At 42.5% G+C, this 14,440-nt stretch overlaps 1 protein-coding gene across 11 annotated transcripts in view; it reads left to right on the top strand.

Moving 5' to 3' along the window:
• The window catches only part of DMD (dystrophin), a 2,199,436-nt gene that overhangs the window by 2,019,134 nt on the left and 165,862 nt on the right, over positions 1 to 14,440 (top strand). For all 11 annotated transcript variants that reach the window (XM_074994601.1, XM_074994607.1, XM_074994584.1 and 8 more), the window contains one exon: positions 7,847 to 7,907. In XM_074994601.1, the coding sequence (XP_074850702.1) occupies positions 7,847 to 7,907 (61 nt within the window). The remainder of the gene's footprint in view (positions 1 to 7,846; positions 7,908 to 14,440) is intronic.

Below are 14,440 nucleotides of genomic sequence, written 5' to 3'. Positions count from 1 at the left end.
AGCACTAGTAATGGAGGAGGCCCCATGAGGCTAGGCATGGTATGAATACAGGAAAAAAAGCATTTACACTCCATCATATATTACAATTTATAGCCATACGTAACTGTATGTGTATTGATACGTATGCATATATGCCCAATCTGGACTCTGTCCCTTTGCATGTGTAACACCAACAGACTGAGGTTGCTGGTACCAGGGATAGAACCTGTGAATAAAGAGTCTAAAGCCCAGCACTCTACCACATGAGCTAAAGGTCAGCTGGCTCTCAGCTGAGGCTGTAGAGCAAAGGCTTCACTCATCCCAGATGAGGTCTCAGTACATTTGGGTACTACACATGTATGCATTATGATATTGTCATCAGGTATATGACCACATGCAATTTTCTGCAGGACCCAACTGAGGGTTATGTTCTGCATCCCTTACTCGATTGAATAATACCTTATTCCATGGTAAGTGCTCTGGAAATTAATGGGACTCTTCCTGCAGCAAAATGCTAGACCATGTGAGTTGAGAATGGCAAGAATCTGGCCTTCAGTGTTCAGGATGCAACATGCTCTCGGGGACATAGAACAGCTGTTCAATATTTCTTTTGATCCTTGCTATGCAATGTTCAGCTCCTTTTCTCATTTACAGTACTCTGTCCACTCCTAGCACTGGATGAACAGTTATATAAAGTGTGTGTGTGTGTGTGTGTGTGTGTGTAATTAGTCAAACCCTTTGAGTATAAGGAGTAGGCAGAGAGTGCCCTGCACCGTTTCTTCTCCCATACATGTCTATAATTTTGTTGCTAATGATAAGGCTGTTGGCCCCAGAAAGGAGTGTATTGATGATGCTGTGCTTTTCCATTATCCTGGTTTTCTGTCGCTCTCCAGTCCATCCACAAAGCTGCTGCAAAACTCCTCCTTGCCACTCCAGCTCCATCATCATCATCAGATTTTGGTAAAATCAGAGAGCTGGTAGGTAAGGTCCCATGGGGAGCAAAACTGAGGGGAAACACAGCTGAGGAGAGTTGGCAGTTTTTCAAAGGGACATTATTAAAGGCCCAAAAGCAAGCTATCCCACTGTGTAGGAAAGATAGAAAATATGGCAAAAGACTGCCTTGGCTTAACCAGGAGATCTTGCATGATCTCAAAATAAAAAAGGAATCATGTAAAAAATTGAAACAAGGACAAATTACAGAGGATGAATATAGGCAAACAACACAAGAATGCAGGAGCAAGATTAGAGAGGCTAAGGCACAAAATAAGCTCAAATTAGCTCCAGGCATAAAGGGAAACAAGAAGGCTTTTTATAAATATATTAGAAACAAGAGGAAGACCAGGGACAGGGTAGGGCCATTGCTCAGTGAGGAGGGAGAAACAGTAACAGGGAACTTGGAAATGGCAGAGATGCTTAATGACTTCTTTGTTTTGGTCTTCACTGAGAGGTCTGATGAAGTTATGCCCAACATAGTGAATGCTAGTGGGAAAGGGGTAGGGTTAGAAGTTGAAATAAAAAAAAGAACAAGTTAAAAATCACTTAGAAAAATTAGATGTCTGCAAGTCTCCAGGGCCTGATGAAATGCTTCCTAGAATACTCAAGCAGCAGATAGAGGAGATATCTAAGCCTTTATCTGTCATCTTTGGAAAATCATGGGAGACAGGAGAGATTCCAGAAGACTGGAAAAGGGCAAATATAGTGCCCATCTATAAAAAGGGGAATAAGATTAATCCAGGAAACTACAGGCCAGTCAACTTAACTTCTGTGCCAGGAAAGATAATGGAGCAGGTAATTAAAGAAATCATCTGCAAGCACGTGGAAGGTGCTAAGGTGATAGGGAGCAGCCAGCATGGATTTGTAAAGAACAAATCATGTCAAACATGTCAAATCATGTCAAACAAATCATGTCATCCTTTCTTTGATAGGATAACGAGCCTTGTGGATAGGGGAGAAGCGGTAGATGTGGTATACCTAGACTTTAGTAAAGCATTTGATATGGTTTCACATGATATTCTTATCAAAGAACTAGGCAAATACAATTTAGATGAGGCTACTATAAGGTGGGTAGATAACTGGCTGGATAACCGTACTCAGAGAGTAGTTCTTAATGGTCCTCAATCCTGCTGGAAAAGTATAACAAGTGGGGTTCCGCAGGGGTCTGTGTTAGGACCGGTTCTGTTCAATATTTTCATCAACGATTTAGATATTGGCATAGAAAGTATGCTTATTATGTTTGCAGATGATACCAAACTGGGAGGGGTTGCAACTGCTTTGGAGGATAGGGTCATAATTCAGAATGATCTGGATAAATTGGAGAAATGGTCTGAGGTAAACAGGATGAAGTTTTATAAGGACAAATGCAAAGTGCTCCACTTGGGAAGGAACAATCAGTTTCACACATACAGAATGGGGAGAGACTGTTGAGGAATGACTACAGCAGAAAGGGATCTAGGGGTTATAGTGGACCACAAGCTAAATATGAGTCATCAGGGTGATGTTGTTGCAAAAAAGCAAACATGATTCTGGGATGCATTAACAGGTGTGTTGTGAACAAGACACGAGAAGTCATTCTTCAGCTCTACTCTGAGCTGGTTAGGCCTCAGCTGGAGTATTGTGTCCATTTCAAGAAAGATGAGTTCAAGAAAGATGTGGAGAAATTAGACAGGGTCCAGAAAAGAGCAACAAGAATGAATAAAGGTCTAGAGAATGTGACCTTTGAAGAAAGGCTGAAAGAACTGAGCTTGTTCACTTTGGAAAGAGAAGATTGAAGGGCGACATGATAGCGGTTTTCAGGTATCTAAAAGGGCATCATAAGGAGGAGGGAGAAAACTTGTTCTTCTTGGCCTCTGAGAATAGAACAAGAGGCAATGGAATTAAACTGCAGCCAGGGAGATTTAGATTGGACATTAGGAAAAAGTTCCTAACTGTCAGGGTGGTCAAACAGTGGAATAAATTGCCAAGGGAAGTTGGGGAATCTCCATCTCTGGAAGTATTTAAGAACAGTTTAGATAGATGTCTATCAGGGATGGTTTAGACAGTACTTGGTCCTGATATTGGGGCAGGGGGCTGGACTCGATGGCCTCTTGAGGTCCCTTCCAGTCCTAGCAACGAAGGGTCCTGTGGCACCTTATAGACTAACAGAAAAGTTTTGAGCATGAGCTTTCGTGAGCACAGACTCACTTCATCAGAGGCTGGTCTTGGAAATCTGCAGGACCAGGTATAAATAAGCCAGAGCAAGGTTAGCTCAGTCAGCAAGGGTGAGGCTTACTACCAGCAGTTGATCTGGAGGTGTGAACACCAAGGGAGGGGAAGCTGCTTTTGTATTTAGCCAGCCATTCACAGTCTTTGTTTAAGCCTGAGCTGAGGGCGTCAAATTTGCAGATGAATTATAGCTCAGAAATTTCTCTTTGGAGTCTGGTCCTGAAATTTCTTTGCTGTAGGATAGCTACTTTTAAGTCTGCCACTGTGTGGCCTGGGAGATTGAAGTGCTCTCCTATGGGTTTTTGCATATTGCCATTTCTGATATCTGATTTGTGTGCGTTTATTCTTTTATGTAGAAACTGTCCAGTTTGTCCGATGTATATAGCAGAGGGGCATTGCTGGCACATGATGGCATAAATTATATTGGTAGATGTGCAGCTGAATGAACCCACGATGGTGTGGCTGATCTGGTTAGGTCCTGTAATGGTGTTGCTGGTGTAGATATGTGGGCAGAGCTGGCAACGAGGTTTGTTGCATGGATGGGTCTCTGAGTTAGAGTGACTGTGGTGTGGTGTATAGTTGCTAGTTAGGATTTGCTTCAGGTTGGCAGGTTGTCTGTGGGCAAGGACTGGTCTGCCTCCCAAGGCCTGTGAAAGTGGGGGATCATTGTCTAGGATGGGTTGTAAATCCCTGATGATGCGCTGTAGAGGTTTCAGCTGAGAACTGTAGGTGATGGCTAGTGGTGTTCTGTTGGTTTCTCTCTTGGGCTTGTCCTGTAGTAAGAGGCTTTGTGGCACACATCTGGCTCTGTTAATCTATTTTTTCACTTCCTCAGGTGGGTATTGCAGTTTCAAGAATGCTTGGTAGAGATCCTGTAGGTGTTTGTCTCTGTTGGAGGGGTTGGAGCAAATGCGGTTATATCTTAGTGCTTGGCTGTAGACAATGGATCATGTGGTGTGTCTGGGATGGAAGCTGGAGGCATGAAGGTAGGCATAGTGGTCAGTGGTTTTACGGTACAGGATGGTAATGATGTGGCCATCGTGTATGAGCACGGTGGTGTCCAAGAAGTGGATCTCCTGTGTGGACTGTTCCAGGCTGAGCTTGATGTTGGGGTGAAAGTTATTGAAGTCCCGGTGGAATTCGTCCAGAGTCTCCTTCCCATGGGTCCAGATGATGAAGATGTCATCAATGTGGCGTAGGTAGAGATGGGGTGTTAGTGGACGAGAGCTAAGGAAGCACTGTTCCAGGTCAGCCATGAAAATATTGGCATATTGAGGGGCCATGCGGGTACCCATAGCTGTGCCGCTGATTTGAAGGTATATATCGTTGCCAAATCTGAAATAGTTGTGTGTGAGGATAAAGTTACAGAGGTCAGCCATTAGATGTGCTGTAGCATCATCAGGGATACTTCCAGTCCTCGTATTCTATGATTCTATGATCACCTTCTCCGAGTCCCTTTACTGGCATCTCATTTTCTTCTGGAAGTATCTTATACCCCTTGTCATCTGCTCCAGCCCGTCTCATTTTTGTTGCATGTTATTTTCCTTTTTAGCCTATCATATGCCTCCATGCATCTACACTTACATTTAATTTTTCCTTCCTAATACGGTTTGCTATGCAACTTTCCTGACCCTCTTCAACATGCATTTATTTATTAGCAGTCTCACAACAATAATCCTCTAGTTCCTTATGAACCATTTAAAAATGTTCTGTACGTCTTCTCTCTGATTCCTTTTGTTCATGTCATCATTTTACTTGAGTTTCTGAGGTGCAAGGAGATGTATTGACTGAAGGTGGCATTTTTTTTTATTAAGCTGATGGATTTTTGTGTATAGGGTGAAGTATAGATATATTTCGTATTTTTATTCATATGAACTGTGATGCGAGCTTTTTTTTTAAAATCTGTTAAAACATCCAGACCATAGTATGGACATATTTTAAATATATACATTGAAATAAATATATATAGAATAGAGAACCAAGGTGGGAGAAGTACTATTTTTTATTGGACTGACTTCTGTTGGTGACAGAGACAAACTTTTTGAGCTACAAGGAGCTCCTCTTCAGGTCTGAGCACAAGATACAAAGGTTATGTTTACAATATAGTTAAAAACCCACAGCTGAGTTTGGGTCATGGGACTTGGGCTAAGGGGCTACTTAATGGGAACTTGGGCTCCAGTACTCTGCCAGCTGCAAGGGTTTTCAGAGGTCAGGCTGCAGCCCACACTGAAAGATCTAGTTAAATGGTTCCTTTAACCTGAGCCCCGCAAGTCCAAGTCAGCTGACGCTGTCCAGATGTGGATGTCTGATTGCAGGGCAGACAGAGTATCAGAGTGAAATACAAGTTGGAACTGAGCATTTAGCATGACAAGTTAATACCTATTGTAAGAGGCAAGTCAGAGTTAAGTGTGCTGGTCACACCTTTGCAGTCACAGCACTGAAAAGAGGTAGGGTAAGTAGGAAGGGTTAGTGTGTTACAGATTATTGTGATAAACCTTCAATATGGTGTCTTTATTATAACTGTGATTTTTAGAGGCTAGCAAGTTTTTGAATTTTGACTCTCAGTCTTATCTCTAGAAGGTGTTGTGCAGGTTTTCTTTGAGGATCAGGACTAAGATGTCAAATAGAGAATGATCGCTTTGTAACAAGTATTCACCAGCCGGTGATTTAGTGGTTTTTGTCTTTTACCATTTTTCTGTATGTGTTCATTTGGGACATTAGGATTGTCTGGTTCCACACAGTTATTATTGGGGCAATTACTACACTGAATGGCTATGTCTACACTAGCCCCAAACTTCGAAATGGCCGTGCAAATGGCCATTTCGAAGTTTACTAATGAAGTGCTGAAATACATATTCAGCGCCTCATTAGCATGCAGGTGGTCGCGGCACTTTGAAATTGACACGGCTCGCTGCCGCACGGCTCGTCCCAATGGGGCTCCTTTTCGAAAGGACCCCGCCTACTTCGAAGTCCCCTTATTCCTGTGAGCAGATGGGAATAAGAGGACTTCGAAGTAGGTGGGGTCCTTTCGAAAAGGAGCCCCATCGGGACGAGCCGCACGGCGGCGAGGCGCGTCAATTTCGAAGTGCCGTGGCCGCCCGCATGCTAATGAGGCACTGAATACGTATTTCAGTGCTTCATTAGTAAACTTCGAAATGGCCATTTGCATGGCCATTTCAAAGTTGGGGCTAGTGTAGACACGGCCAATAAGATACACTGTGTGTTGTTATAGGTGCGTTCTGGACCCATGGATCTTCAAAGTGTTTTGACAGGATATCGAACATCACAGCAGAGGAGATACGAGTGCAGGTTTTGCATCTATTATTATGGCGGGGTCTGGTACCAATCTCAGCTGAGCTGGCTTTTGATGTTGGCAAAGTTAAAGTGTTACTTGAAGGCTAGAAGAGTGAGTTTAGGAAACATTATGTCAGAGTGGAGTCCCCATCTAGAATGAGTTGTCATTGTTGATAATGTGTGTGGATTCTAGTGTGAGGCTGTAGATGACAACTAGGACTGTGTGATTGGAAGTTTATTTTTCCCCCTCATATTGAAACAAGTTTTATCAGCTTATGTGGGTGACTCTTTCCATGAATATATAGAATAGTTTACTGTACAGTAAACCCTCAAAATACGTGGCTTCAAGTTGTGCGTAACTCACTTTAACGCGTAACATGTTTTATTGTAACAGTAATTTTGTTACGTTTGCATCGTTGGTCTTTACAGCAAGCTCACACTGTGCAGACAGTCTTATGGTTTTTTTTTTATCTATATCATTTTTATTCTAAATAAAAGAGGCGTAGCAATGAGAGATTTAAAAAATCCAAAATGCTTGAGACTGAAGTCTTTGAAAAGATCACAAACTCTGTGTTAAAAGAAGACCTGTGGCTCAGACCATCAGCAAGCCATCTGATATGAATTCCCATAATCTGCAAATATGTTCTACCCATATTCCTTTTTAAAAAAAAATCACATTTTCACTGTACTGTAAACTGATGTCAGTACGTAAGACAGTGATAGTCAAGACTAAGAATACCACTATTATGTAGTGCCATTCTCTGCTGGTTTAACACTTTTTGATGTGATCATGCTGACATCTTGTGAACTTCTTGCCATTTCTGAGAGATAATAAATGCATAAACATTTAATAATGTAGGAAATAAAGTGAAATAGTTTTCCATTTAAAACAAACAGAAGGACATCATCATGCAGAGCTGCAAAATATCTTTGCTTAACATAAAATGTAAACAAGGGTGACATTTTGTTCCTAGAATGATGAGAACAGTTGATCAAATAAGAGGCAAAATTTAAATAAAAACAGCAGAAAGCATTACCAGGAGGTACCGTATAAAAGAAATTACCAGAAAGACGGAGAGACTGCTTGTTCAGCTCCTTATCTGTTCTTTAAGTTCAGTAGTCAAAGAGGTTTACACATTTATCTTTGCAGCTGAATGAGTTCAATTCCACTCAGATTAGGACAGAAATTTCAGAACAGTAGGTTAATCCTTCCTGCCTTCATGGGTAACTGAGCAAACAGACCCATATCAGCGTGGCCAAGTGTAAAATTGTAATTCCAGAGATTAATGTTGTCTTTTCTGTTTGCTTTGAACTTGACCTCCATGTCTCCCATATTTTATTTATATATTTATGTATTTATATTTGTTAACAGCTTCCGTCCAGGGTCCCTGGGAGAGAGCAATCTCACCAAACAAAGTGCCCTACTATATCAAGTAAGTATTAATACTATGGATTATGACTATTTAGTAATCTTATAATTTGTGGACAGTTAATTATTTCTTTAATGTGTCCTAACAAAATTCTTGTGTTGTATCAATGGGAAAGACAAAAATAGAGAAATGTGCAATGAAATATAATGCAAAAGTGCTGGTGCTTTGGGGAGCATCCTTTTACAAAATCCAGCAGATGTGTGTTGAGCTGTGATAAAGCAGAGAAACTTTCATGTCACTACAGCAATCACCTGAAATCTCTAGTAAAGCTGTCAACCATATGGTTCATACTTGATTCCTTTACACCTGTTCCTTTCTCCACCAACAGTGAGAAAGGGAAATTTTGCACTACCACAAGTCAATCAGAATTTTGGTGATTGATTTGGTATTGAAAGCAGACTCATATGGTGCAATTGAGAAATCTGCAGTTTTGGCATTGTCTTTTTCTTTAACTGACCTTTTTAAATCTATTAATTATTCGTTATCCTGTGAACACTTAGAAACTCTGTTTGGCAGAATCGTTGTTGAAGGACAAGGAACAATTAATATCAAAAATAGGTATAAAGTAACTAAGTGGAAAATTTAAAAACTCAGGAGAAGCTCACTTTTTCATTCCTTGGGTTATCTCACTACACAGCAGAAGTAAGGGGAAATAAATTATTCCTTCATGCACTAGTTTTCCCATGTTACTAATATGGACTGTGAGCTGTTTCCTCACTAAAGCCTTAAAAAATGGTGCAGTACATAGGATGAAATTTCTGTGTTAACAGAGCCTGAAATGCTAATAACTAAACCTTAAGGCTGGGTCTACACAGAGCTCTGCTCAGTGCTGCTGCTGGCAGAGCTATGCAAAGTGAGCTTCTCGGGATTGCAAATGGCTGCTTATTTGTATACTCCCAAAGCTCATTACCATAGCCCTGCGATAGTTCAGTGCTGGCAGAAGGAGGTGCCAGCACTGCAGAGGCCATGTGGATGTGCCTCTGCCAGCTAACCCCCCCACTTGGTATAAGGGGCTGGTGACAGAGGTGGGGTTTGGCCAGCAGAGACATGTCCACACAGCCTTTGCAGTGCCAGCACCCTGTTCTGCCAGTACTGAACTCTCATGTGGTTACGGTAATTAAGCAGCCATTTGCAATCCCAAGAAGCTCACTTTGCATAGCTCTGCCAGCAACAGTGCTGAGCAGAGCTCCATGTAGACCCAGCCTAAGTGTCTGTAGTTGGGTTACAGTGATCCATGTTTCGCTGTGCCATCTGTTAAAATAATGAATGTCTTCTGCAGCAGACAGAACCTAACTTCTCCAGTAAGGCCACCTGATTGCCATGGAACTCCAGTACTGAATTTCATAGCACCATGTAATTTCTGTGGCAGCTTCAGAATTGAGATTTTCTTGAACTGAATGTAAAAATGAATAACAGAACCAGGGTACTCTCTAGCACTATTTATTTTCATATTGTTAGTTACTGCTGCTCCAAATTTAAATTTGCTGCAGATGTTAAATAAGTAAACAGAGTGGGGGAAGCTGGAAGTTCTGACATAAGCAGGGGGCTTTTGGCATCAGCTGTGAGAAGGCAGTTTGGCTTTTGGGCACCCGTGTCACAGCTGAGGCACTGGGGAAGGGATGCATCTGCTTTTCTTTCTCCTCTGATGTGCCTTGACTTTCGGTTGGACAATCTTGAATTCCTAGTATCCCACCGCAGCAATTCTTCACCACAACCAGGAGCCAACTGCACCTCTCAATCACGACATCTGCCAGACTGCCACTACTTCCAACAGCAGTAGAGGCACACACAGTCTTTGTGGTTCTCAAACTTCATTGCACCACAAGCCCCTTCTGACAAGAAAAATAACTATATGACCCCTGGAGGCAGGTCAAGAGTCTGAGTCCAACGAACCACTGTCACCCCAAGTGGTGGGAGGTAAAGTAAAAAGGCTTCAGACCCAGGTGAGTGAGAGAAGCTGTAACCTGAGCCCCACAGCCCAAGGCTAAAGTTTTTTATTTTGTCCTTAGTTTTCAGAGTCAATGGCCCATTGTACGTATTGTATTAAACTGTCCACAGACTCAGGAAAATCAGACTCTCTTTGGTTTACCCAGAGAAGATTATCTTCAAAACCATAAGGGCAAGTCACAGAACTAGTACAATGAAAACTTAAATTCTGTGTCAGATTGTTCAGGAGTACCTCATAGCTGACCTACCAATCTAAGACAGGTATCTAAGGTATTTGTCAGTGATTTCTCTGTTCCATCCGTTCACTGCTCCAGCTTTAAGACTACTCCCAATGAAAATGTTCCCTTTTCCATTTCTCCTTTATTCCTCTTATTTGACATTCCATATCAGTCGTAGCAAAGCTGCCTTTTCTTCTTAACCTTTGTGACCTGTAAACAATGCTTTTTTTTTTTTGCCATAAAGATACACCAGAAAGTATGCATCATTCCTGGCCTTTTTCTTACAGTTTATGGAATTTTCCTTTCTATCTCCGGCTTAGAATACTCCTGGGAGCTTCCTTTGCTAACTGAATTAGCTGTATGCGTTACTGGTTTTGTGTTTTATCAATTTCCCTCTTTATATTTAGCTGCTTTAATTCCTCAGTTTCGCATTTTTAATGTCATAGCATTTGATGAGTCCATAAAATAGGCAATACTTAATCTTAAATCCTCAACAGTAACATTCCAGACTTCTCGATGTTAGATCACTCCAATACCTTTGATTTTGGCAGTGAAAACTTCCTTGTTATACAAGTGATAAGACTGTAGCAACCAGCTACCACTGAAGTTCCTGAAGTACTGTAAAACTGTTAATATTTCCTCTCCCTTGGGCTTTATTCCTGCCAGTGTTTCTCTTACTTTATTTCAGTACAGCCTTCATTGCTATTGAAAATATAATCACCAACAATGTACAACCTGTTACCACTGGTTTTCCTACTCTATGCCATTTTGTAGCATCTTGGCCTCCTGTCAGCCTCATGAAAATTGCAATATAATGGCCTTTTACCAGCTGCTGCATTCCATTAGGATTTCTTTCACCTTTTATGTGGTTAGTCCCATATGGATAGGCCAAACTGAGCCAACAGTTAACATGCACCTTGCTTGGTTCCCTAATGAACTGAGAATCATATTTGTGTATTTCAAGCTGTCAAAAGTGCCTTGGATAGTAAAGTAGCGAACGGATGTTCCTTGGCACCTACTTAATATCTGGGTGTCCGATGGGCTAGCAAAACAAAAATCCTATCTGTGCTTTGCAATATGAGATATTTCCAAACTGCATTTCTTCCAACCCCCTTTTTTGAATCATCAGCCTTTTTCTCATTATGGCGATGCCCTTCCTGTTCTTCATGTTAACCAAAACATTTACTATGAAAACCTTCTTACAGAGTTCACATCTTCTCTTATATTGTATAATTTACAATTAATCCCATTCCCCCCTGCCCCCCCCATTGGCTGATACAGGCATTAAAGGTTTACATTAGTTCAGAGGTAGGCAAACAAAACATGTAAGTGGACTGCAGTTTTGCCTGGCCTGTTGTCTAAGCCCCGACCCTGCAATTGAACTGCCTCAGCAGATCAATGGGCCCTAATGGTGTGAGCCGAGGCCCAGGTGCCAGCTAAGGGTCTGGTGGGGCAAAGGGGGTGATGCCACGCCAGCAGCCACACTAAGCAGCCAGGGCAGGCTGGGTTCTTTGGTTTGCGTTTAGTTCGGGTACAGCACCAAGAGGAAAATTACACTTAGAGAGGCTTTAACAGTTGCTTTTTATTTATACAAAGATAGAAACAATTTAACTAAGACAAATGATTAAAGTACAAGTTAGTACTCGCAGTTTTTAGAGGGGAAACAACACAATTTAACTTAAGAAAAGTTTTAGACAAATTAGCTAACTTAAACTAATACAATTAATGTGTACACAAGAAAGGCAAGTTGCAGATGTGATTTTCACCCCTGCCTCTTAGACCTGGTGGAACCAGAGTCTTTCCCTCAATTCCTATAGGAAAGAAGTGTAATACAGGTGTAATTCTTACCCCTGCCTCCTAGATCCAGTGTGACCCAGAATCTTTCTCTCAATCCCTCGGGAAGAAGTAGATACGAACCAGGCATCCCCAGTCTCGGGAGTTAATTCCAGACCTGGCCAGCAGGTGTAGGTGATTGAAACTCAAAGGGGGGGTTGTCTGCCAAGCCCCTTTATACTGCTTTTGTCACGTACGCTTCTTCCTGGTCTCAAGTGGCCAATTGGGAGGAATGTTTTGAACCCCAGGTTTTCCCAGGGAAGGTGCAAGTCTCAATTCGCACCTGTGAATTGTGGACAATTGGGCACCTTTGGAGGTGATGGGTGGGGGTTCCCCATCCTTCCTGGGGAAGTGATCAAGGCGTGTCAATTACCAAGATCATCCAGAAGGGCGGCCATTAGCTAGCCCATTCACTGTCTGGTTTTTGTGTATAGTAGAGAGGCTGGGTGAGACAGCACACCTGTGTTCCCAGGACATCAAAGGCTGCCTGTCTCCCCTGCTTATTTCTCTCTCTGTCTCTCCCAGTGCGGGGGAGAAGAAGAAAAGGCCAAATGCGGGGTTCATGTCTGGCTACAAATGGCAAAATCAAAAAAAGCTCAGTGTACGTTCCACGCTTCCCTGAATGGAGGCAGCTGTGGGAGTGAACGCTATAAATAAGAGGAAACACCACTTCCAGAAAAAAAGCATTCGTATAATATAGCAAAAAGTCTGGTGAGTGAGAGAAGTGTCAACCAGTTCAGACACAGTGCCACTATAAATATGTTTTAGGTTTTTATTTAAATGTCTTACTTTAACTTTTAGTAAGCAAAAAAGCAATTACTGCACATAAGAAATACAAACAGCGAATAAAAGACAGCAAGACGCCTATTGAAATGCATGTACATGTATAGATGAGCTAAGTACAGAGAAAGATGTTTTAAATTTTAAAAAGAGAGTATAAAAAGAAAAAGAAGGTAAGAGGAGGAAGTCCACCTGTTGAAAGGATGTATTGGGGTGGTCAGGTTAAAATCATTCTACCCTTTATTTTATCTGTTTATTGTGCCATAAATGAAGGATTTTGACATCCAAAGAAGGAGAAACAGCCAAATGGACTGCGTATGTGTAATGGAAAACTTCAGGTGTAGGTCTACAATATTAATTTGCTTTCTATATTTAATGATTTTCTCGTTTTTCAGCTTAATTTTTTTAGTGGTAGCAGTAACACACATTTTCCATTTTTTTCTATATATACGGCTCTTAAAATTGTCAGTGAAATGGATGAGCATACTCCATCAAATACTTTCATGTGATCATTTAGGGTTAAATCTTTATTCCAGAACACAGCTCAAGCATACGGGGTGGGGGGGATACAAAACGATACACTCAGACATCTTAAACCACAGATGTAATTGGTGGGCCTGTGGGTCCACAGCTGTTTCTGAAGGACTGCTCGTGGATATTGTTGTGACATATTGGCTACGTCTACACGTGAAGCCTACATCGAAGTAGCCTATTTCGATGTGGCGACATCGAAATAGGCTATTTCGATGAATAACGTCTACACGTCCTCCAGGGCTGGCAACGTCGATGTTCAACATCGACATTGCGCAGCACCACATCGAAATAGGCGCAGCGAGGGAACGTCTACACGCCACAGTAGCACACATCGAAATAAGGGTGCCAGGCACAGCTGCAGACAGGGTCACACGGCGGACTCAACAGCCAGCTGCTCCCTTAAAGGGCCCCTCCCAGACACACTTGCACTAAACACCACAAGATCCACAGAGCCGACAACGAGTTGCAGACCCTGTGCATGCAGCATGAATCCCCCGCTGCAGCAGCAGCAGCCAGAAGCCCTGGGCTAAGGGCTGCTGCACACGGTGACCATAGAGCCCCGCACGGGCTGGAGAGACAGCGTCTCTCAACCCCCCAGCTGATGGCTGCCATGGAGGACCCCACAATTTCGACGTTGTGGGACGCGGATCGTCTACACGTTCCCTACTTTGACGTTGAACGTCGAAGTAGGGCGCTATTCCGATCCCCTCATGAGGTTAGCGACTTCGACGTCTCGCCGCCTAACATCGAAGTTAACTTCGAAATAGCGCCCGACGCGTGTAGCCACGATGGGCGCTATTTCGAAGTTAGTGCCGCTACTTCGAAGTAGCATGCACGTGTAGACACAGCTATTGTGTCACAGAGATCCCCCTGAAACTTTCCCCTGGTCAGCTGATCATGTCACTGAGCCTGCCTGCTTGCCTGTCCACTCTCTGCACACCCCACTATCCTGTGCTGCTGAGCCAGAAACTCCAGCAGGGCACAGAGTTGGGGTAAAAGCCCACAGCACAGTAACACAGACTCTGAGAACAGCTCTCCTCTGGGAAAGCTCAATTACAGGAACTTGATGCAGAACCAAGATGCACAGCCCCAGTAGGATCAAAACCTCAGAAAAGTCCATCTTATTCTGTATAAAAGTTTTACACAAAGCAAGCTCTTAAAGTTTTTCCCCTTAATCAATGAAATAGAGACATGGATTGCTGTTTCTCCTACCCCACTAACAAT

Source organism: Carettochelys insculpta, chromosome 1 (genome assembly GCF_033958435.1).
Source record: "Carettochelys insculpta isolate YL-2023 chromosome 1, ASM3395843v1, whole genome shotgun sequence".
NCBI lineage: Eukaryota > Metazoa > Chordata > Testudines > Carettochelyidae > Carettochelys > Carettochelys insculpta.
Note: the sequence above shows the minus strand (reverse complement) of the source record. Positions and strands in the feature narration are given on the sequence as shown.